Source organism: Rhinoderma darwinii, chromosome 9, assembly GCF_050947455.1.
Source record: "Rhinoderma darwinii isolate aRhiDar2 chromosome 9, aRhiDar2.hap1, whole genome shotgun sequence".
NCBI classification, from domain to species: domain Eukaryota; kingdom Metazoa; phylum Chordata; class Amphibia; order Anura; family Rhinodermatidae; genus Rhinoderma; species Rhinoderma darwinii.
The window spans coordinates 71,591,618-71,614,700 of NC_134695.1; the positions used below are offsets into that span (position 1 = coordinate 71,591,618).

A 23,083-nucleotide genomic window follows, 5' to 3' on the forward strand; every position below is an offset into this window, starting at 1 on the left:
GTGCAGGCAGGTCAAAATCTGCCTCAAAATTCCTGAAGGAATTTTAAGGCAGATTTTTCTGCCTGCACCAAACTCTATGTGGACAGGGCCTAAAAGCCAAATATGTTGCACCAGAATACTAAAGATGATACTAAAGGAACACTCCGGACAAATCTGATGTGTTAGGTCCATTGCAATGCTTAAGGGGCGGAGCATGACACAGGAATGAAATAACATCAAAGTGAGAATACTGAGTCATGCCCCGCCCACGCAGGTCTTGGGTGTTCCTTTAACCATAGACATACCTTAGGTAATAAGAGTCAGGGGTCAGTAGTCGATTCACACGAGCGTGTCCATGCTGTTCCCTGCGGGACGCGTTATCACGCATCCCCGAAATACTAGAGTCTATGGAGGTAAGCGTGAAGTACAAAAAAATAGGACATGTCCGTGTTACGGACCTATGTAATTCAATGGGGCCGTTCAAATGGACCGTTTGAAGGGTCCCTTAAAAAAAAGGACATGTCTTATTTTTTTGCGCTTCACGCATCCCTCCATAGACTCTAGTATACGGGGGATGCGTGATAACGAAACCCGCAGGAAACCGCACGGATGCTCCTCGGACGTGAAAAACTGCAGTTTTTCACGTCCGAGGTTTCACACTCTCCTGTGAATCTAGCCTAAGGCTGAGGATACCTGAGGGGGATTTTAACGACTCATCTCACTTCTGCCCACAGTTTTCGATGGAAATGAATTGCACTAAGGCCGGGTTCCCATGTAGCGTAAAATCTGCGGAATTTCCAGAACGGAATTCTGTGCGGAAATTCAACAGCATTTACAGTAGCAGCAAAGTGGACGAGATTAAGAAAATCTCATGCCCAAGCTGCAGAAAAAAACCTGCACCCAAAACATTAATAAATTGAACTGCGGTGCGGAATTTAAATCCTCAGCATGTCAATTTATGCTGCGTTTTTGCTGCTTTTCTGTTGCGGGTTTCCCCCTTTGAGTTTAATGCGGCTGCAAGAGAACAGCAAGACAAGAGTCGCTACTTTTACGGCGGAATGAAAAATCGCAACTTAGGAAAAATAAAAAAAATCATACTTACCCAGAAATATCCCCATCTTCCTGCTGTCCGGCCTCCCAAGACGACGTTTCATCCCATGTGACCACCGCAGCCAATCACAGGCTGCAGCGGTCACATGGCCTGCAACGTCATTTTAGGAGGCCAAACTACACGCAGAGGAGAGGGAGGGGTAAGTACGGAAGTTTTTTTTTTCCAGGTCGGATACGCTGCAGTTTTTACGTAGCAGATCAAACTGTGGGAACCCAGCCTTAATGCGACTTTCATTTAATAAATGTCCCCCCATTGAGTTTTATCCAATGAGACAGGGTCTGCAATCAAGAAATAACTAGTATTCCTATCCTAATACATTAGGCAGTGTCACACAGCGTTACCTGTGATCTGCCACTAGAGGGAGCCACGATCAAGCTAGAGACAGAGGAGATCGCCGCGTCAATGATCTGTTACTCCGGTTTGCGGAATGACTGTATTCACACAGATTGTTCCGATTTCTCGGGGATGGTGTTTCCTACTGAATGGTCGGTTCTACTCTCTGGTATTCCAGGAAATTATTCCCACCTCTAACAATCTGATCACCAGCTTATTACAACACTAGAGGGCAGTGCCCAGCATTACCCTGACGGGGCATTTCAAATAGGAATGTAAAAAAACAGAAACCTTCTTTACTTTGACATATGATATAGGTGTGTGCCCACATCACAGGGTGAGCAGACATATTACCTGTACATGAAGGGCGCCACCGTGGCGGTGTTTGGGTGATTATACTGCTGCTGAGGATGAGGTAGCTGAACGCTGACGGTATTACTTCCTGTAGTCTGTGTAACAGTGTTCGTCCCATTGCCGGGCTGAGCGTTACCCGTTGAAGATGCCCCCTTCCCTTCAGAGGATGCCAAGCTTGACGTAGAGCTGGAATTTCTGTTGTCAAGTTGGGTCTTGTGAAGAGAAAGCCCAGAACTGGTCTTTCCGCTGTGGCTCCTGTCCCCTTCCTTGGCAGACCCTGGGGCACTTGAGGATTTTCCTGGGGTGGTTTTCATTCCTGGTTTTGGTATTCCGCTGTGAGCAGGGGCAGAGACCTCCTTCTTGCCCCCTTTGGGGATGAAGCTGGCAATCTTAGAGGACTTTTTTGGCATGTCGGTGGATGCGGGCACCGATTCTTCCTTAGACTCTTCCTTCGCCTCGGGTTTTTCGCTGACGGATGTTCTCTTAGCAAGGTCTTTGTTCTTCTCCTTCTGTTTGTCCTTCTCGCTGCCCTTCGGAGAACTCTTCTTGTTTGTCAGTGCCCGGCCAAGCGTCCTCTGAGCAATGCCCTTCAGCGCTATCTTAGGACTATTAGAAGACGGGCTTAGGCTGTTGGCATTCTTTATGCTGTTGTCCATTTCTTCAGTTTCTTCAAAGCTGGGAAGTTGGTCAAGCCTTTCACAGCCGGTGTCCCGCGACTCCTCCGGTGCTGACCCGGGAGTTTTGGAGGCCCCTTTACTATTGAATAACTTCAGTTTTTCCAGCATGGATTTCTGGTTGTTGGGGGAAGGCTTCAGAGGTTCTTGAGGTTGTTTAGGACTATCCGGCACCGGCTGCTTAACGGACAATATGGAAGACGTTGTGGTGTGCTTAGCACTAAGGGACTTGCTTCTCCATGGTTTATTGGTAGCGTTAGGCTGGGGAATGGCTGAGGGGTTATTACTTGAAGAGAGGACATTCTCATTCATCCCCGTCTGCTGCGACACCGTGCCCTCCGCTGACTCTGCAAGAAACATCAAAAAATTACCACCACGTAACCGTCCACAGGATAAATAATACATTTATAATATATTGAATGGATGTGCCATAAATGTATGATCACTGGGGGTCCAAGCCCTGACACCCTACTATGTGCTCTTCCACCCCCGCTATTGACAGGACTGCTTTAATTCGGGTCCTGCCTCGGCCGCCCTCTCAGGTTCACGTCTGGACATTGACTAGACCGACCCCAGATCAGAATATGGAACATCTGAAAAGAGACCAATTCTACTCCCAGTGTTGTACATAGTAATGCAAATTTTTCCAAATGTCCAAGAGAATTGCCCCCGAATATCAAGGTAAAATACGTCCTGTTCTGGGAGAGCTGGGTGACAACCATTACAGCTACCACGGGTGTGGTTACCCAGCTTTCTCAGACTCCTGAACAGTCACTGCATAACTGATTGATCAAATCTGGGACAGCCACTGTGGGAGTTCAACGACAATATTGGATGTCACTCAACTTTCCCAGGCAGAGATATAACTAAGAAATGTCCGAACATTGGACTATTCAACTGTAAGAAGATTTTCCCTCTCGACCGGCAAGATTTTTTTCCCTCGAAGTTCATGTTTTAATAAACCCCATGTGCGGAGACTCCTGTTTCTGATTAACGTGCACTGCACAAATATTGAACTATCAGTAAATCCTGCGGAGAGCTCCATGCTCCAAATGTTTCATTCTATCCGCGGGCACATGGGAGCGTCCAACATCTATCAGAGGCATTTTTCCATTTTAAAGAAAAGCCACAAGTGTCTGTGAAAGCGGAAAATAAAATAAATCCTCGGCTGTTCTGCGTACACGGAGCTGAGTGACCCCGTCCAAATTCATTCATTCCACATCCACGAGCGCCGCCACAATTCATAAAATAGTAAATATAGGACTAAGGCCTCATTTACACGAGCGTGTGCGTTTTGCGCGCGCAAAAAACGCAGCGTTTTGCGTGCGCAAAAGGCACTTGACAGCTCCGTGTGTCATCCGTGTATGATGCGCGGCTGCGTGATTTTCGCGCAGCCGCCATCATAGAGATGAGGCTAGTCGACGTCAGTCACTGTCCATGGTGCTGAAAGAGTTAACTGATCGGCAGTAACTCTTTCAGCACACTCGACAGTGCATTCCGATCACCATATCGAGTAACCTGTTTAAAAAAAAAGAGGTTCGTACTTACCGAGAACTTCCCGGCCGTTGCCTTGGTGACGCGTCCTTGGTGACGCGCCTCTCTTGACATCTGGCCCCACCTCCCTGGATGACGCAGCAGTCCATGTGACCGCTGCAGCCTGTGCTTGGCTTGTGATTGGCTGCAGCTGTCACTTGGACTGAATTGTCATCCCGGGAGGTCAGACTGGAAGAAGAAGCCGGGAGTTATCGGTAAGTCAGAACTTTTTTTTTTTTTTACACGTTCATGTATATTGGGATCGGAAGTCACTGTCCAGGGTGCTGAACCAGTTTAAACTCTTTCAGCACCCTGCACAGTTACTGTCTCCTGCCGGGTTCGGTCAAAACTAGGTCGGCCGAACCCGGTAAAGTTCGGTTCGCTCATGTCTAAGACACTCCGTTCGGATGTTTGTAAACAGAAAAGCAAGTGGTGCTTTTCTGTTTACATTCAGTTTGACAGCTCTTGCGCGAATCACGCAGTTCGCACGGAAGTGCTTCCGTGCGACCTTCGTGGTTTTCACGCACCCATTGACTTCAATGGGTGCGTGATGCGCGAAATTTTTTTTAGAACATGTCGTGAGTTTTACGCAACGCACTCGCGCTGCGCAAAATTCACGCATCGTCTGCACTGCCCCATAGAGTAATATAGGTGCGTACGACACGCGTGAAAAGTACGCGCGTCGCACGCGCGTATATTACGCTCGTGTACATGAGGCCTAAAAGTAATATAATAATCATAGCGCACAATTGCTTTAATCAATGGGACCTGATAGTGCTGGATTATCAGATTTTCTGGACTATTGGATGGTCACAAAAAAACGATATAAACCTCAATTGTAAAGGTATAGGACCAGCAGTAGCCCAAATCCCCCATTATATTGCAGTTTTGTGATATGGATCATATTTGTGATTTGTTCTCAGAAATCGCCTTTATTACGCTCTGTTCTGGAGGCCTCTGTGCGACCATGGTCACCATCATTCATTTGTAATACTTTATTTCTACCGTAGGGGAATGTCTGTTGGGACAATTACTTCTCACCTTGACTATCCCTTTCCATATGTACATTATAGAGGGGGGGGGGGGGTTTCCTGTCCGGACCCCCTCTATGAGCCAGAGTGGAGAGCTGAGGACAAGGTTCGTCCATTATTCATTTGAATGGCCGCATGTAATACTACATTTCACCAGTAGTGGCCGCTGCAGGGAAAATGAGCAGATTGACAGAAACCTTCCTCCAAGTGATTGACTTGGGAGCCGGATTATAGCAGCTGTCAAATTAAAGGGGTTGTCCGTGATGAGACCGTCCCATTAAGTTTTATTTTTACATAAAAAATAGAAATCCCGCTTTAGGCTGCATGTACTACAAGTTTCTTACCGGTGGTTCAGATTGTACTAAAACCCCATTTAGTGGTCCCCGTCCGACAACCCCGATGTGAGGGGCACAGGGAAATCTGCTATTTGACAGGAAGGAAACTGAAGTTGCGTTTGTTTATCCACGCATACTTACCCCGTGCGGGCGATTCAGTCTCAGAACATTCCCAGTGGAGAGCGAACAAATGTAATGAGTAACAGCCTGCAGATAATTCATCAGATCTGTGCAAACACCGACTACCCACCGCAGCAGGATTAAAGGGCCGCTAACCCTGGGCTTATAATAGTACAGCAGCGTTATAAGAGCAGCGGCTGAGATCAGTCACACATACGAGTATAAATATTCTTAGACATTTTCCTGGAAATATTTTAAAAACTATCCACCCCCCCCCCCCCTTAGAACTTTTTCCTGTTATATTTTGTAATGATATTGAATTACTATTAGTTAAATGAGCTTGAGCTCTTTTTTTTTTTCCATCATTAACAAATCAAGAACCTCTTCAATGTTAACATGATGAATGCAAAACTATTCACACCCTCAGTATTTGCAAGACGCGTATTTATCCCACCCTAGGCCTCATGCCCATGTACGGAGCTGTAATACACCCGTGTGCCCATGTACGGAGCTGTAATACAACCGTGTGCCCATGTATGGTACTGTAATACACCTGTGTGCCCATGTACGGAGCTGTAATACACCCGTGTGCCCATGTACGGAGCTGTAATACACCCGTGTGCCCATGTACGGAGCTGTAATACATCTGTGTGCCCATGTACGGAGCTGTAATACACCTGTGTGCCCATGTACGGAGCTGTAATACACCCGTGTGTCCATGTACGGAGCTGTAATACACCTGTGTGCCCATGTACGGAGCTGTAATACACCTGTGTGCCCATGTACGGAGCTGTAATACACCTGTGTGCCCATGTACGGAGCTGTAATACACCTGTGTGCCCATGTACGGAGCTGTAATACACCCCTGTGTCCATGTACGGAGCTGTAATGCACCTGTGTGCCCATGTACGGAGCTGTAATACACCTGTGTGCCCATGTACGGTGCTGTAATACACCCGTGTGCCCATGTACGGTGCTGTAATACACCCGTGTGCCCATGTACGGTGCTGTAATATACCCGTGTGCCCATGTATGGTGCTGTAATACACCCGTGTGCCCATGTACGGTGCTGTAATACACCCGTGTGCCCATGTACGGTGCTGTAATACACCCGTGTGCACATGTACGGAGCTCTAATACACACGTGTGCCCATGTACGGTGCTGTAATACACCCGTGTGCCCATGTACGGAGCTGTAATACACCCGTGTGCCCATGTACGGAGCTGTAATACACCCGTGTGCCCATGTACGGTGCTGTAATACACCCGTGTGCCCATGTACGGTGCTGTAATACACCCGTGTGCCCATGTACGGTGCTGTAATACACCCGTGTGCCCATGTACGGTGCTGTAATACACCCGTGTGCCCATGTACGGTGCTGTAATAGACCCGTGTGCCCATGTACGGTGCTGTAATACACCCGTGTGCCCATGTACGGAGCTGTAATACACCCGTGTGTCCATGTACGAAGCTGTAATACACCCGTGTGCCCATGTACGGTGCTGTAATACACCCCTGTGCCCATGTACGGAGCTGTAATACACCCGTGTGTCCATGTACGGAGCTGTAATACACCCTTGTGTCCATGTACAGAGCTGTAATACACCCCTCTGCCCATGTACGGAGCTGTAATATACCCGTGTGTCCATGTACAGAGCTGTAATACACCCTTGTGCCCATGTATGGAGCTGTAATACACCCCTGTGTCCATGTACGAAGCCGTAATATACCAGTGTGCCCATGTACGGAGCTGTAATATACCCGTGTTCCCATGTACGGAGCTGTAATACACCCCTGTGTCCATGTACGGAGCTGTAATACACCCGTGTGTCCATGTACGGAGCTGTAATACACCCGTGTGTCCATGTACGGAGCTGTAATATACCCGTGTGCCCATGTACGGAGCTGTAATACACCCGTGTGCCCATGTACGGAGCTGTAATACAACCCTGTGCCCATGTACGGAGCTGTAATACACCCGTGTGTCCATGTACGGAGCTGTAATACACCCTTGTGTCCATGTACGGAGCTGTAATACACCCCTCTGCCCATGTACGGAGCTGTAATATACCCGTGTGTCCATGTAGAGCTGTAATACACCCTTGTGCCCATGTACGGAGCTGTAATACACCCCTGTGTCCATGTACGAAGCCGTAATATACCAGTGTGCCCATGTACGGAGCTGTAATATACCCGTGTTCCCATGTACGGAGCTGTAATACACCCCTGTGTCCATGTACGGAGCTGTAATACACCCCTGTGTCCATGTACGGAGCTGTAATACACCCGTGTGTCCATGTACGGAGCTGTAATACACCCGTGTGTCCATGTACGGAGCTGTAATACACCCGTGTGTCCATGTACGGAGCTGTAATACACCCGTGTGTCCATGTACGGGGCTGGCGTCTGTGAATAAACAACTATTAGGGTGCAACCTCACATTAAAACATGAATAAGTCCAAGAGGGCGTGAACACTTTTTTCTATGGACATGTATGTGAGATATAGTAATGATCATGGGGAGAAGGATCTTCCCGTAAATCCTAAAAAGTTCCCAATGTCTAAAATGTCTGATAGAATAAATTGCATTCAGATGTTCATGTTTCTCAGAGACAAAACAAGCAAAAGCCCATTCAACTAGGTCAGTGGTCTCCAACTCTACAACCTCTAAACTCAACCTCATTACACAGACCACTCATCCAAGTTCGGAGAAGGCCGAGAACCCCCTTAGACCAGTATGTGAAATCCTCCGGACACAGATGAAGCACATGGACTTGTCTCATTTCCTCAGTAATATTCTGTCCTGTGCACATTAACAGACGACCGTCCCTCCTGCGCTCACAGGTCCCTCCCCTCCTGGCAGCGATCTCCCGTTCTGTACTGGTATTAAGTGAGAACGTGCGGTTTATTATTCCCTGCACTTAACCAGGCCAGGAAATGAAGGTGGTAATGGAGATTTAAGTGACTGTATACTGAACCGACGTGTATATCCTTTACTACAAGCAACGGTATCACCTTAACAGACGCAGCGCCAAAAATAAGGGGCCACATCTGTTTTACTAGTCATTGCCTACTCTCCGATGTCTGCAGACAAGTACAGAATCAGGTCCAGGCCATAGCGCCGAATCCGGTCCACGCCATAGCGCAGAGTCCGGTCCAGGCCATAGCGCAGAGTCCGGTCCAGGCCATAGCGCAGAGTCCGGTCCAGGCCATAGCGCAGAGTCCGGTCCAGGCCATAGCGCAGAGTCCGGTCCAGGCCATAGCGCCGAGTCCGGTCCAGGCCATAGCGCCGAGTCCGGTCCAGGCCATAGGGCCGAGTCCGGTCCAGGCCATAGGGCCGAGTCCGGTCCAGGCCATAGGGCCGAGTCCGGTCCAGGCCATAGCGCCGAGTCCGGTCCAGGCCATAGCGCCGAGTCCGGTCCAGGCCATAGCGCCGAGTCCGGTCCAGGCCATAGCGCAGAGTCCGGTCCAGGCCATAGCGCAGAGTCAAGTCCAGGCCATAGCGCAGTAAAATTAATTGAATCCAGCATCAATGGGACCTGATCTATTCCAGATTATCACACAATCATAGAAGAGTCTATAAAGGACAAAGAACCTTCAGGAAAATGGCGCTATATAAAATGTTACTATAAATTTGCCACTATAAGCCCATGTTCACACCTCGTGTTGTGGTGCTGCTCAAAGCCACAACTATTGAATGCTATTCATAAAACACATGGTTTTCTTGTGGTTTTGCTGTAAATTGCACTGAAGTCAATGGGGATAAACTGTAATAGATGGGGCATACTGTGCCTGGTCTTACGAACCTCTGCACTGTATTGCAAATTCTGTCCTGGATTATTAGAATTTCTGAATTATCAGATGCTGGATCATTGGAATTTCTATGGAGAGATAGAGACAGCACACACCTACATATAAGAACAGAAGATATCAGACAGAACTGGAGGCGGACTAGGAGAGATGAAAGCCCCGGAGATGTGGTTTACTCCTCGTTTAGGATTTCATAGTAAACTTTTATCTTGTATGAACGGCTTAATATTGGCTGAGCCGTCCTTGGCCTAGAACCAGCTCTGAACAGTTTGCTTAAGGTATAAAACCCTCGTAGGATGAAGCTAAATAAGGGCAGGAACAAAGTCATAAAGAACTAACACCAACCACAGGAAGCAGACATGAAATACAGAAAAAAGAGGGGGGGGGGGGGCAAAAAAGAAATATAAAATTGTGCATGGGGAACCGATGCAATGTCATCCATCAGTCCTAACACTCGTCTGGAGATTAGGATCAGAGGGGTCGGGGGTTTGCGTGGAGCAGACGATGCTTATGTACAATTACTTCTATTTCATCCAGGGATTGTGAGGAGGGGGCGTCTGTATCCACAGCTGGTGTAAATTTAACATTGTATGAAGTAGAAGCAGCTCAGATCCTTCCCTTTCAGCCTGTATTACATATTGTCACCAGCAGCTACTGTGTATCCTTCAGTCTGACTTACTGGTAATTACTCTTAGGGTAAGTTCACACACGGCAGATTTGTTGCAGAAATTACTGCGACTGAAAATCAGTTTAAGTCATCTGAATGTAACGTACCCCACGCACCTGCTGCAGAACCAACCCCATTCACATGTATGGAACAGATTTTCAGTCGCAGAAATTTCTGCAACAAATCTGCAGTGTGTGAACTTACCCAAATAGAGAAGCCCAAGCAGTGTCAAAAGAAAGCAAAACCATCTGTAATGGCTTGTTTGCAAGCCCCTCATCCTGTATTATACTCCAGAGCTGCACTCACTATTCTGCTGGTGGAGTCACTGTGTACATATATTACATTACTTATCCTGTACTGATCCTGAGTTATATCCTGTATTATACTCCAGAGCTGTACTCACTATTCTGCTGGTGGAGTCACTGTGTACATACATTACATTACTGATCCTGTACTGATCCTGAGTTACATCCTGTATTATACTCCAGAGCTGCACTCACTATTCTGCTGGTGGAGTCGCTGTGTACATACATTGCATTACTTATCCTGTACTGATCCTGAGTTACATCCTGTATTATACTCCAGAGCTGCACTCACTATTCTGCTGGTGGAGTCACTGTGTACATACATTACATTACTTATCCTGTACTGATCCTGAGTTACATCCTGTATTATACTCCAGAGCTGCACTCACTATTCTGCTGGTGCAGTCACTGTGTACATACATTACATTACTTATCCTGTACTGATCCTGAGTTACATCCTGTATTATACTCCAGAGCCGCACTCACTATTCTGCTGGTGGACTCAAATACAGGATGTAACTCAGAGATCAGTACAGGATAAGTAATGTAATGTATGTACACAGTGACTCCACCAGCAGAATAGTGAGTGCAGCTCTGGAGTATAATACAGGATATAACTCAGGATCAGTACAGGATAAGTAATGCAATGTATGTACACAGCGACTCCACCAGCAGAATAGTGAGTGCAGCTCTGGAGTATAATACAGGATGTAACTCAGGATCAGTACAGGATCAGTAATGTAATGTATGTACACAGTGACTCCACCAGCAGAATAGTGAGTGCAGCTCTGGAGTATAATACAGGATGTAACTCAGGGTCACTGCAGGATAAGTAATGTAATGTATGTACACAGTGACTCCACCAGCAGAACAGTGAGTACAGCTCTGGAGTATAATACAGGATATAACTCAGGATCAGTACAGGATAAGTAATGTAATGTATGTACACAGTGACTCCACCAGCAGAATAGTGAGTGCAGCTCTGGAGTATAATACAGGATATAACTCAGGATCAGTACAGGATAAGTAATGTAATGTATGTACACAGTGACTCCACCAGCAGAATAGTGAGTGCAGCTCTGGAGTATAATACAGGATGTAACTCAGGGTCACTGCAGGATAAGTAATGTAATGTATGTACACAGTGACTCCACCAGCAGAACAGTGAGTACAGCTCTGGAGTATAATACAGGATATAACTCAGGATCAGTACAGGATAAGTTATGTATGTACACAGTGACTCCACCAGCAGAATAGTGAATACAGCTCTGGAGAATGTCTCGAATGCTCTCCTGGACGTGCCCTTTTGGCTTTTAGCTTAGAGATGTCTGGAGATAAATGTCGATGGTGCTCCTAAAGACATAAACAGGGTTGTAACACATAATCTATACTAGTTTCTTGGCCAAATGGTTGCCCCTCTGTGTACAGGTGTATGGATTCCTTTAATTATGCCTAACACATTGTGACTGGTGTTTGTAAACCAAGGCAGGCAAATAGTAAAGAAGTCGCCCCCTAGTGACCAATGAGAAAAACGAAATCTGTAATGTGAATGGTTGCTCTAGTAAACTAGTTACCACAGGAACTACTGATCACAATGACTGGGTGCAATTAAGCATAGCGCCCCCTATCTGCCTCCTCATGTAATATTATGCAGATCCTTCCGATGTTTAGTATTCTAAACAATTTGAAGTTGTTACAATGCAAATCCCCAAAAATGCAGCAGAAATAATATAATGAAACTGGATATTTGTGAATAGAGGTAACTATTCTATCATATGGCGCTGCAAATGGAAGTCGTCAAAAAAAACAACATTGTCCTGTATTTGTATGTATAAGGAACAGGTGGAATATCAATTCAGCAGGATATTGGATTTTACACAAGCCTGTGCCTCTGAGACGTCCCCTCTGTATCACACAATCCTTACGATGTATGTTCTGTTATTCTGCACATCAGCATATCAACACAGATCTATGAAAATATAATCCCTCCCTCTACCATCCAGCCCGTAAGGAGTTAATGAGGCAGCCATCTGTACGCACGGTATAACAGGTGAATGACTTGCAGCAGATTCGGTTTCTGTAAAAAAAAAATTCTGACACAAAAAAAAACAACTACAGATATAGCAGAAAATAAACGTGTGCAAGTACCGGCAAGAGTTACCTGTGAAAACTCTAGTGTGCGCTGTGTCCTCACTGCCTGCGCTGCACTGCCTCTGCTACATCTTCTCCCAGGGAAAGTGGAACATTCAGAGGTGAAACATCAATCTCTCCACCCTCTGCACTTACTGCTGACTGAAGCTGCAAGATCCCCACCCCTCCGCACACAGCCCTATAGACTGATACTCTGCTCTATACAATCTAAAAAGACCCCCACCACTGAACCCAACTCTACAGATCACCACCCCAGCACACACAGCCCTATAGACTGATACTCTGCTCTAACCACTCTAAAGAGACCCCCACCACTGAACCCAACTCTACAGATCACCACCCCAGCACACAGCCCTATAGACTGATACTCTGCTCTAACCACTCTAAAGAGACCCCCACCACTGAACCTAACTCTACAGAGACACCCACCACTGAACCTAACTCTACAGAGACCCCCACCACTGAACCTAACTCTACAGAGACCCCAACCACTCCACACACAGCCCTATAGACTGATACTCTGCTTTAACCACTCTAAAGAGACCCTCACCACTGAACCTAACTCTACAGAGAGACACCCACCACTCCGCACACAGTCCTATAGACTGATACTCTGCTCTAACCACTCCAAAGAGACCCTCACCACTGAACCTAACTCTACAGAGAGACACCCACCACTCCGCACACAGTCCTATAGACTGATACTCTGCTCTATCCTCTTTGTAGACTGCACTCTAAAGAGACCATCACCCTCATAATCTGCCCCCTTGTCCTTTCTCTACAGAGATCTCCATCCCACAACGCTCTACTGGTTGAACTTGATGGATGTGTTTTTATAAACCATACTATGTAATATACTTTGCTTTTTATGCTTTGTGTAGACCCCTACTCTAAAGATACCCCATCACGGTATTTCCATTTACCACACTCTACAGAGACCCCATCAAAAGATATGCCCCCAAACTCTGCAGAGATCCTCTACCTCGCACTCTCCCCCCTCTCTCCAGGGACCTCTCACCTAGTTATGACTACCTACTATATGGATAACCCCCCCCCCTTGTGGAACCCCCCCCCATTCCGAATTCCGAAACGAAGATCTGCCCACTAAACCCTACAGAAGTCACTGCCCCGACAGAGAAACTTATCCCAGCACTCTGCCCCTCACCCGGAGACCAACATTCACTACTCCTGAATAAGATCACCCGCCAGAACATTACAATTCTACTTCCAACTGTATATCCACCTACAACTGCCTATGACATAACCGAGACTGTGCATAAAAACAGTCACTGATCTAAGTTTATATAACAGCCGGGGCCGTGAACTAAATCTCCGTCACAAGTCTCTCTGAACACGGTGACCTCTACCTAGTGCCGAACCTTAACACTAAGGAGTCACTGGAGTAAATCGTAACTAATATTGTGACCGCAGACGAGGAGCGCGGAGGGAATTCAGCTCCAGGCAAAATCGTGCATTTTTTCTGCTTTGAAAAGTTGAAGATGTTGATGCGGTGTCACATTTTCAGCAGCGGTGCCATAAATGAACGCCCATGACTGATCAGGAGGATATCCAGCCATGGGCTTAAACATTATAACATGATAAGAGCGCAGCAGTTACACAGACATGTGACTTCCATGCACCTATTCCCACAGATATACCCAGGATAGGTCGTCAGTATATGATTGGTGGGGTTCCGACACCTGGAACGCTCATCGATCAGCCGCTCCGGCTGCCCCCGGGCACCGGATGTTATGAAGTGGTCATGTTGGAAGCAGTTGGCACCTTACACTGTATAACGGCCGTGATGCAGAACTGTAACTCTGCTCCTATTCACTTCAAGAGGATCTGTCACCAGTTTATTTTTTCCCGATCTCCTAACTAATCTAATAGGCGCTCTGATGCTGATAACTAGTGTGATTTATTTTCAAAAATGTTTATTATTTGCAAAGTTATGAGCATTTTCTAAATATGACAATGTGGCTCGAATAGCCAAATGAGCGGTGACTCTTTCTTTTCACTCCGGGCGGGGTAATGTTTTCTGTATGACGCTGTCCAATCAGCTTACATCTTCTCCTGTATACAGCTTCCATTCCAGACTGTGTATTCAACTGGTGATACCTCCGGTTGTTTCACATATAGAACTGTAATCCTGGTGTCATATGAAAGATTAGAATATTATCTTCCATATGCCACCAGAACCGCTGTGCTAGGTGGTCCACAGCCGGAGATATGGCTATTTGAAGTGATCCCCCTTCCCTCCAGCCTCAGTCTCTCACACTGTGTGAAGCGTTATCTCCCACTTGGCTAGTATGGCCTAATTTGCATATTGACAAAAAAAGCTCACAACTATTACAATAATTAACGTTTTGGGACACAATTTTCACTAGTATTATCGGTGAGACAGCGCCTATTAGATTTGCTAGGAGATTGTGCATTACTAAACTAGTGACAGAGCCCCTTTAAATAGGAGCAGCGAAGCAGTTCTGCACCACTATTCCAAGACTGGAGCCATCTGCTTTTGTCACAAACCACTGAATAACATCCAATGCCCAGAGGCAGCCAAAACAGTAGATCGGTGCAGGGTCTGGGTGTCGGACCCCCACCGATCATACACTCATGACCTATCCTGTGGATAGGTCATCAGTATGAAAAACCGCCCCATGCCCAGACAACCCCTTTAATCTAGACTACTAGACTACATTCATACGTGCGTAGCTAAACTCGGGCGTGAAAAACTGCAGTTTTTCACGTCCAAGTTGCACCCATGCGGGATGTGTTGTCAACGATCCCCCATAGACCAGAGTCTATGGAAGGATGCGTGACACACAGGAAAATCGGACATGTCCTATTTTTTCACGGACCCTTCACATGCTCCGTTCAAACAACGGTCGTGTGAACGGCCCCATTAAAATACATGAGTCCGTGTGACGGCCGTCGAGATCCATGCTCGTCTGAATGAGCCCTTAGTGTGAGACAGTGCTGCTCTTGTCAATATGGCTGTGTGTGGTACTGCAGCTCAGCCCCACACAAGTAAAGGGATCGAACCACATCAAAGCTGTGATGTTATAACCTGGAAAACGCCTTTAATCCACATACACTTCAATGCGCTCGTGTGGATGTGTTTATGATGTGTTAACGGGAATCATTGGTTCGTCAAAGTCTAACATGAAGTTCTGTCTGGAGCCACTATAAAGATTATATTGCACACTGTACGACTAGCGGGCTCCTCAAGGTAGAATTTTTTGGCCGGTTTCCTTTTAAATGCAAGAGAAAGTTTGCTTGGAATTGAAATGTAGCAACTATGTGTCAGTAATATCCAAAACGAAAACAAAAGGCAAACAAATCGGATCAAGTGTTGATACAACTGAACATCAAAGGACTGAGCTGCTTTTAGGATGAGGGTCACAAGGAGAGACGTGGACGCCCCCAGAGCGCCAATCTTACAGGCCTAGTTCAAAGCGTCCACCTGCCAGATCTTACGACGCAGGAGGATACGGAGCGCGTCTCGGCCTTTGTTCTTAGAAGGCCAGAAAGAATAATGGCAGAACAAGATACTGCTTTATCTTCATCCTGGAAATTAAACAATGGGAAGAAATATGTGAAAAGTGCAGCTTTATGGGTCCTGCCCGAGACGAGCGGTGCTATAAACAAACATTGGGAGTCCGGCCTTGTATGGGAGAAGAATTCACTGCCACCCGCCGCTTCAAACAAGAAACTGTATATATAAGATATGACATTAGAAGTCCGCGCACGGCTGAGACGACAAGTCCCAGGTCTGGGATACAATGCCATTATAAAGTAACACGCCAGATACACCCGCGCCAAAGATCCCGCTGTAGTCGTGGTCTCCAACCTGTGCACTACAACTCCCAACATGTCCGGACAGTCTGTGGCTATTAGGGCATGTTGGGAGTTGTAGTTTAAAAAACAACTGAACAGTCAGAGGTTGGAGATCACAGACCTATAGGATTAAAGGGGAACTCCGATGAGTTAATCATTGTAACTTCTTCATCACCACATTCTTCAGACTCCCTAATGAATAATCCCTGAGAGAACTACGTCAACAGGCTGCTGCCTAGCAACAGAGACCACCAACAGGTGACCACTCCGCAGCCCCATGATCACCGCCGATGCTACAGAAGTGCTGCTAACACTCCGCCAGCATAGATAGTATCGGAAAGTACTGCCAGTCTCCTGCACTGGACTATTTAATCAATACAGCGAAATTCCTTTAATCCGGCATCTGATAATTCAGAAAGTCCGATAGTCCAGCACTTTTTCTTTCCAATTGAGAACTGCTCAATATAAAGAGGATTTTTTTCATCAGAAGACTAAGAGGAAAGAACCAATGAAAAGAGGGCCTGGTCCGTCCACGTGCGGACCACAATGTGACGATGTACGATATATAATAGCGTTTTTGCAAAGCGCTTTTTAAAGTACAGGCGTTTTTTACGTATTTTTGAGTGCTATTTTTTACGCATTTTCGGCGCGTTTTTGGGCACGTAATTAGGACTCCCATTGACTATGTGAATTAGGGTATGTTCACACGCAAAACGACTGTAAAATATGGAGCTGGTCAAGAAGGGACATGCACTTCTTTTTACGGGGCGTTTTTTATGCTCCATTTTTTAAACAGCCACGTAAAAAAAAAATACCCCGTCGGAACGAAACACCGTTTTTCCCATTGACATTAATGAGCAAGTGTTTGGAGGCGTTCAGCTTCCGTATTTTCAACCGTTTTTCGAGGCATTTTCCCCCCCGAAAAACGGCTGAAAATAAGCCGTATGAAAATACCCCCTTAGGCGTTTTACGCGCCAAGAATTGAGATAACACTTCTTTTTTTACACGACATGTTTTTTAAGAAAACGAGCGCTTAAAACGCGGAAAAAAACGCGCCAAATACAAGCCTTAGGCTTATGGTCAGTGAAACTCTGTAGGTTTGTAACAATCACTGTAAAACAGCGATGTTACCAAAACACGTGCATAAACCATGAGGCGGAGTTCACACCTAGTGACTTTTATCCTGGTTTCTGCAATTTTTCCGAATTTCTGAAAATCGTGTCAAAACCGCACAAGAAAAAGAAATGTGCAGCTGCAGGAAGGGAGAAGGGGCCACGAAAGACGCAGCGAGCACCATGTACTTATAGAGAAAGCCGCATGCTATATTAGTCCTGGGGATCATGTGATAAATCATGTGATCGCTGGGCGCTCGTCCCAAGAGACATAGATCTGCTTTGTGTTATTGGCAGAGATACTAAATTTACTCAACAGCAATGTAACCAAAAATAAATCTAAAACTAAGATATCCCCAAAAGACTCTTACAGCCTTATGGGGAACATAAAGAGTCAAAAAAAAAAATAAAGAACGTCGTCACTGTGCCAAAACCCCAGCAATAGCCCCGCACCCAATTACAATAAATCACTGCACCCCCTATATCAAAATGACCGTAATGGAAAGGGGAACCCATAATAAAACTTTATTCAACTATATCTTATTTAATAGAAAATAAAATAAAAAAAATATAAAAAAAACAAACATTCAGTAATTCCCCTTAACCCCCAAAATATAAAATTTCGTTTAAAAAAAACCCAAAAAAAACCGAGTAAAAAATAAATAAAATGTATTTACTAAATAAAGTTCAACTGTGTGATTTCCCCCCCCCCCCCCCCCATATTTGGGAGACCACCGGGGGAGGGAACATGAATTGTTAGTTTTACATGTTACATATAGGACAAGGACACAATAAGACGCCTCATACACAGATGACGTCCGCCTCCTCGTGGCCGCTCCACACACGTTACACGCAGTTACATTCCTCTTGCTCCATTTTTTTCTTCCTTTCGCCCTCAGGGACACAACGTGAATATTTTCCTGGACGTTACATAAACAACACAATGTTTTCTCTGACGTCCATTCTTAAATAATTGGAAACATGTCCACGTGTCTGGAATTCCACGGATCGAACAGTCGGGATCACAAGATCTCTTGGTGAACTTTCGGTTGTAGGGTCATCTATAGTATGTATGGTTTTTCGGTGCGGTAACATTGCTGGCCTGTCCTTAGGATCGGCCATCAATATCTGATCGGTGGTAGTCCAACTCCTGGCACCACAGCCAATGAGCTGTATGAAAGGGCCGCAGCGATCCAGCGAGCGCATCTCACCCTTTATTGTTTATCTAGGCACAGCGCTGTACATGTGGCTGTGGTTGTACCCGGTACTGCAGCTCAATGCCATTCACTTGATTAGGACTGAGCTGCAGTACCAGGAACAACCACAACCAAATGTACGGCGCTGCACCTGAATAAACAATGAAAGGAGTGCGGTGGCCCTTCCTAGAGTGCAGTGGCCCTTCATTTAGCTGATCAGCAGGATAATACAGACCCGGTGAACCACTGTAAATTGATTGCATAAGTATACTTTTTACCTCATAATGTTAAACTTAATATGGGTTATTAACAAAATTCATCAGAATCTGATAGCCCCGAAATTCTGATAATCTGGAAGATAATGGGGAACGGCCAGACAATTGGATACAAATGTAATAATCTTTAAGCAGTAGGGTCTGTACCAGTTTCAGCTTTTTAATGTGAAAAAAAGTTCCCATTCACTGTCAGCAACCAAAGATCTTAAAAAAAGATGTTACCTGCAGTCCTAAGGATAACACACTTTGATAACACCTTGACTTCGGGTCATTGAATCTGTAGCAGTTTTTTATATTGTACACGGGGACTATCCAATAATCCAGATAATTTGAGAACCTAGTTTGTCAAATGCCATTAATGGCAGAGAAGGTTTACTGCTCGTGATACGGTGTCCCCAGAAGGAGACCGCGAGGTCAGAGGGTTCAAGATAATAACCTGACATTCCAAAAACGCAGGTTAATATTTACAGGGTCTGAAGTTAAAGTGTAACAGTTAGACGCCACGTACCACTGAAATGTTATGGTGGGAAAAGCTCTAACTGGGGGAACCCAAATACCTGAATGAGCGGCTCCAAACAGGAATTATGTTACATTGTTATTATATCCTCCACATTTAACTTTTGTTTATAATTTGGTCAAATATTTTATATTCACATTGACCAATCTGCTCAATAAATTTTCTCAGATCAAGTATATTAAAGCTTATGTTTACCAATATATAGAAAGGATCAACAGTAGAGTCACTGTGTACATACATTACATTACTTATCCTGTACTGATCCTGAGTTACATCCTGTATTATACTCCAGAGCTGCACTCACTATTCTGCTGGTGGAGTCACTGTGTACATACATTACTTATCCTGTACTGATCCTGAGTTACAGCCTGTATTATACTCCAGAGCTGCACTCACTATTCTGCTGGTGGAATCACTGTGTACATACATTACATTACTTATCCTGCAGTGACCCTGAGTTACATACTGTATTATACTCCAGAGCTGCACTCACTATTCTGCTTGTGGAGTCACTGTGTACATACATTACATTACTCATCCTGTACTGATCCTGAGTTACATCCTGTATTATACTCCAGAGCTGCACTCACTATTCTGCTGGTGGAGTCACTGTGTACATACATTACATTACCTATCTGTACTGATCCTGAGTTACATACTGTATTATACTCCAGAGCTGCACTCACTATTCTGCTGGTGGAGTCACTATGTACATACATTACATTACTCATCCTGTACTGATCCTGAGTTACATCCTGTATTATACTCCAGAGCTGCACTCACTATTCTGCTGGTGAAGTCATTGTGTACATACATTACATTACTCATCCTGTACTGATCCTGAGTTACATCCTGTATTATACTCCAGAGCTGCACTCACTATTCTGCTGGTGGAGTCACTGTGTACATACATTACATTACTTATCCTGTACTGATTCTGAGTTATATCTTGTATTATACTCCAGAGCAGCACTCACTATTCTGCTGGTGGAGTCACTGTGTACATACATTACATTACTTATCCTGTACTGATCCTGAGTTACATCCTGTATTATACTCCAGAGCTGCACTCACTATTCTGCTGGTGGAGTCACTATGTACATACATTACATTACTCATCCTGTACTGATCCTGAGTTACATCCTGTATTATACTCCAGAGCTGCACTCACTATTCTGCTGGTGAAGTCATTGTGTACATACATTACATTACTCATCCTGTACTGATCCTGAGTTACATCCTGTATTATACTCCAGAGCTGCACTCACTATTCTGCTGGTGGAGTCACTGTGTACATACATTACATTACTTATCCTGTACTGATTCTGAGTTATATCTTGTATTATACTCCAGAGCAGCACTCACTATTCTGCTGGTGGAGTCACTGTGTACATACATTACATTACTTATCCTGTACTGATCCTGAGTTACATCCTGTATTATACTCCAGAGCTGCACTCACTATTCTGCTGGTGGAATCACTGTGTACATACATTACTTATCCTGTACTGATCCGGAGTTACATCCTGTATTATACTCCAGAGCTGCACTCACTATTCTGCTGGTGGAGTCACTGTGTACATACATTACATTACTCATCCTGTACTGATCCTGAGTTACATCCTGTATTATACTCCAGAGCTGCACTCACTATTCTGCTGGTGGAATCACTGTGTACATACATTACATTACTTATCCTGCAGTGACCCTGAGTTACATACTGTATTATACTCCAGAGCTGCACTCACTATTCTGCTTGTGGAGTCACTGTGTACATACATTACATTACTCATCCTGTACTGATCCTGAGTTACATCCTGTATTATACTCCAGAGCTGCACTCACTATTCTGCTGGTGGAGTCACTGTGTACATACATTACATTACCTATCTGTACTGATCCTGAGTTACATACTGTATTATACTCCAGAGCTGCACTCACTATTCTGCTGGTGGAGTCACTATGTACATACATTACATTACTCATCCTGTACTGATCCTGAGTTACATCCTGTATTATACTCCAGAGCTGCACTCACTATTCTGCTGGTGAAGTCATTGTGTACATACATTACATTACTCATCCTGTACTGATCCTGAGTTACATCCTGTATTATACTCCAGAGCTGCACTCACTATTCTGCTGGTGGAGTCACTGTGTACATACATTACATTACTTATCCTGTACTGATTCTGAGTTATATCTTGTATTATACTCCAGAGCAGCACTCACTATTCTGCTGGTGGAGTCACTGTGTACATACATTACATTACTTATCCTGTACTGATCCTGAGTTACATCCTGTATTATACTCCAGAGCTGCACTCACTATTCTGCTGGTGGAATCACTGTGTACATACATTACTTATCCTGTACTGATCCGGAGTTACATCCTGTATTATACTCCAGAGCTGCACTCACTATTCTGCTGGTGGAGTCACTGTGTACATACATTACATTACTCATCCTGTACTGATCCTGAGTTACATCCTGTATTATACTCCAGAGCTGCACTCACTATTCTGCTGGCGGAGTCACTGTGTACATACATTACATTACTTATCCTGTACTGATTCTGAGTTATATCTTGTATTATACTCCAGAGCAGCACTCACTATTCTGCTGGTGGAGTCACTGTGTACATACATTACATTACTTATCCTGTACTGATCCTGAGTTACATCCTGTATTATACTCCAGAGCTGCACTCACTATTCTGCTGGTGGAGTCACTGTGTACATACATTACATTACTTATCCTGTACTGATCCTGAGTTATATCCTGTATTATACTCCAGAGCTGTACTCACTATTCTGCTGGTGGAGTCACTGAGTACATACATTACATTACTTATCCTGTACTGATTCTGAGCTACATCCTGTATTATACTCCAGAGCTGCACTCACTATTCTGCTGGTGGAGTCACTGTGTACATACATTACTTATCCTGTACTGATTCTGAGTTATATCTTGTATTATACTCCAGAGCAGCACTCACTATTCTGCTGGTGGAGTCACTGTGTACATACATTACATTACTTATCCTGTACTGATCCTGAGTTACATCCTGTATTATACTCCAGAGCTGCACTCACTATTCTGCTGGTGGAGTCACTGTGTATATACATTACATTACTTATCCTGTACTGATCCTGAATTACATCCTGTATTGTACTCCAGAGCTGCACTCACTATTCTGCTGGTGGAGTCACTGTGTACATACATTACTTATCCTGTACTGATCCTGAGTTATATCCTGTATTATACTCCAGAGCTGCACTCACTATTCTGCTGGTGGAGTCACTGTGTACATACATTACATTACTTATGAATACCTATATAGTTACAGACCGAACAGTAACGTTTCAATTAAACGTCCACGAGTTACAGCCTGTATTATACGCTGGAGACGGGTGCAGAGAGACGAATTGGATCCGTGCACAATACTCTCGTCACTCAGCGTCTCTTCATGCCCATGTCAATTTATTCGTTAGAGTAAAACTGGAACTATACTTTAACCACTAATCACATACAAATGCTAAATTCATTGTTTTACGTAAAGCATTTCATGTGAGAACAGGAATTACTAGTTTATTACTAAATGGTTCTCCGATAAATGTTAATTCAGCTGCTGCGAACTTGGCAACTACTTAATGTGCACTGTCCCTTTAATATGGAGCTCTGCCTTCTCCTGCTCTATCCTTGTATCACACGTTATATCTGATAGGAAGTGGTCAGGA

General features: G+C 45.0%; 1 protein-coding gene across 5 annotated transcripts in view; it reads right to left on the minus strand.

Annotated features, from left to right (window-relative positions):
• The window catches only part of NAV2 (neuron navigator 2), a 365,925-nt gene that overhangs the window by 82,561 nt on the left and 260,281 nt on the right, over positions 1–23,083 (minus strand). For all 5 annotated transcript variants that reach the window (XM_075838119.1, XM_075838117.1, XM_075838116.1 and 2 more), the window contains one exon: positions 1,778–2,798. In XM_075838119.1, the coding sequence (XP_075694234.1) occupies positions 1,778–2,798 (1,021 nt within the window). The remainder of the gene's footprint in view (positions 1–1,777; positions 2,799–23,083) is intronic.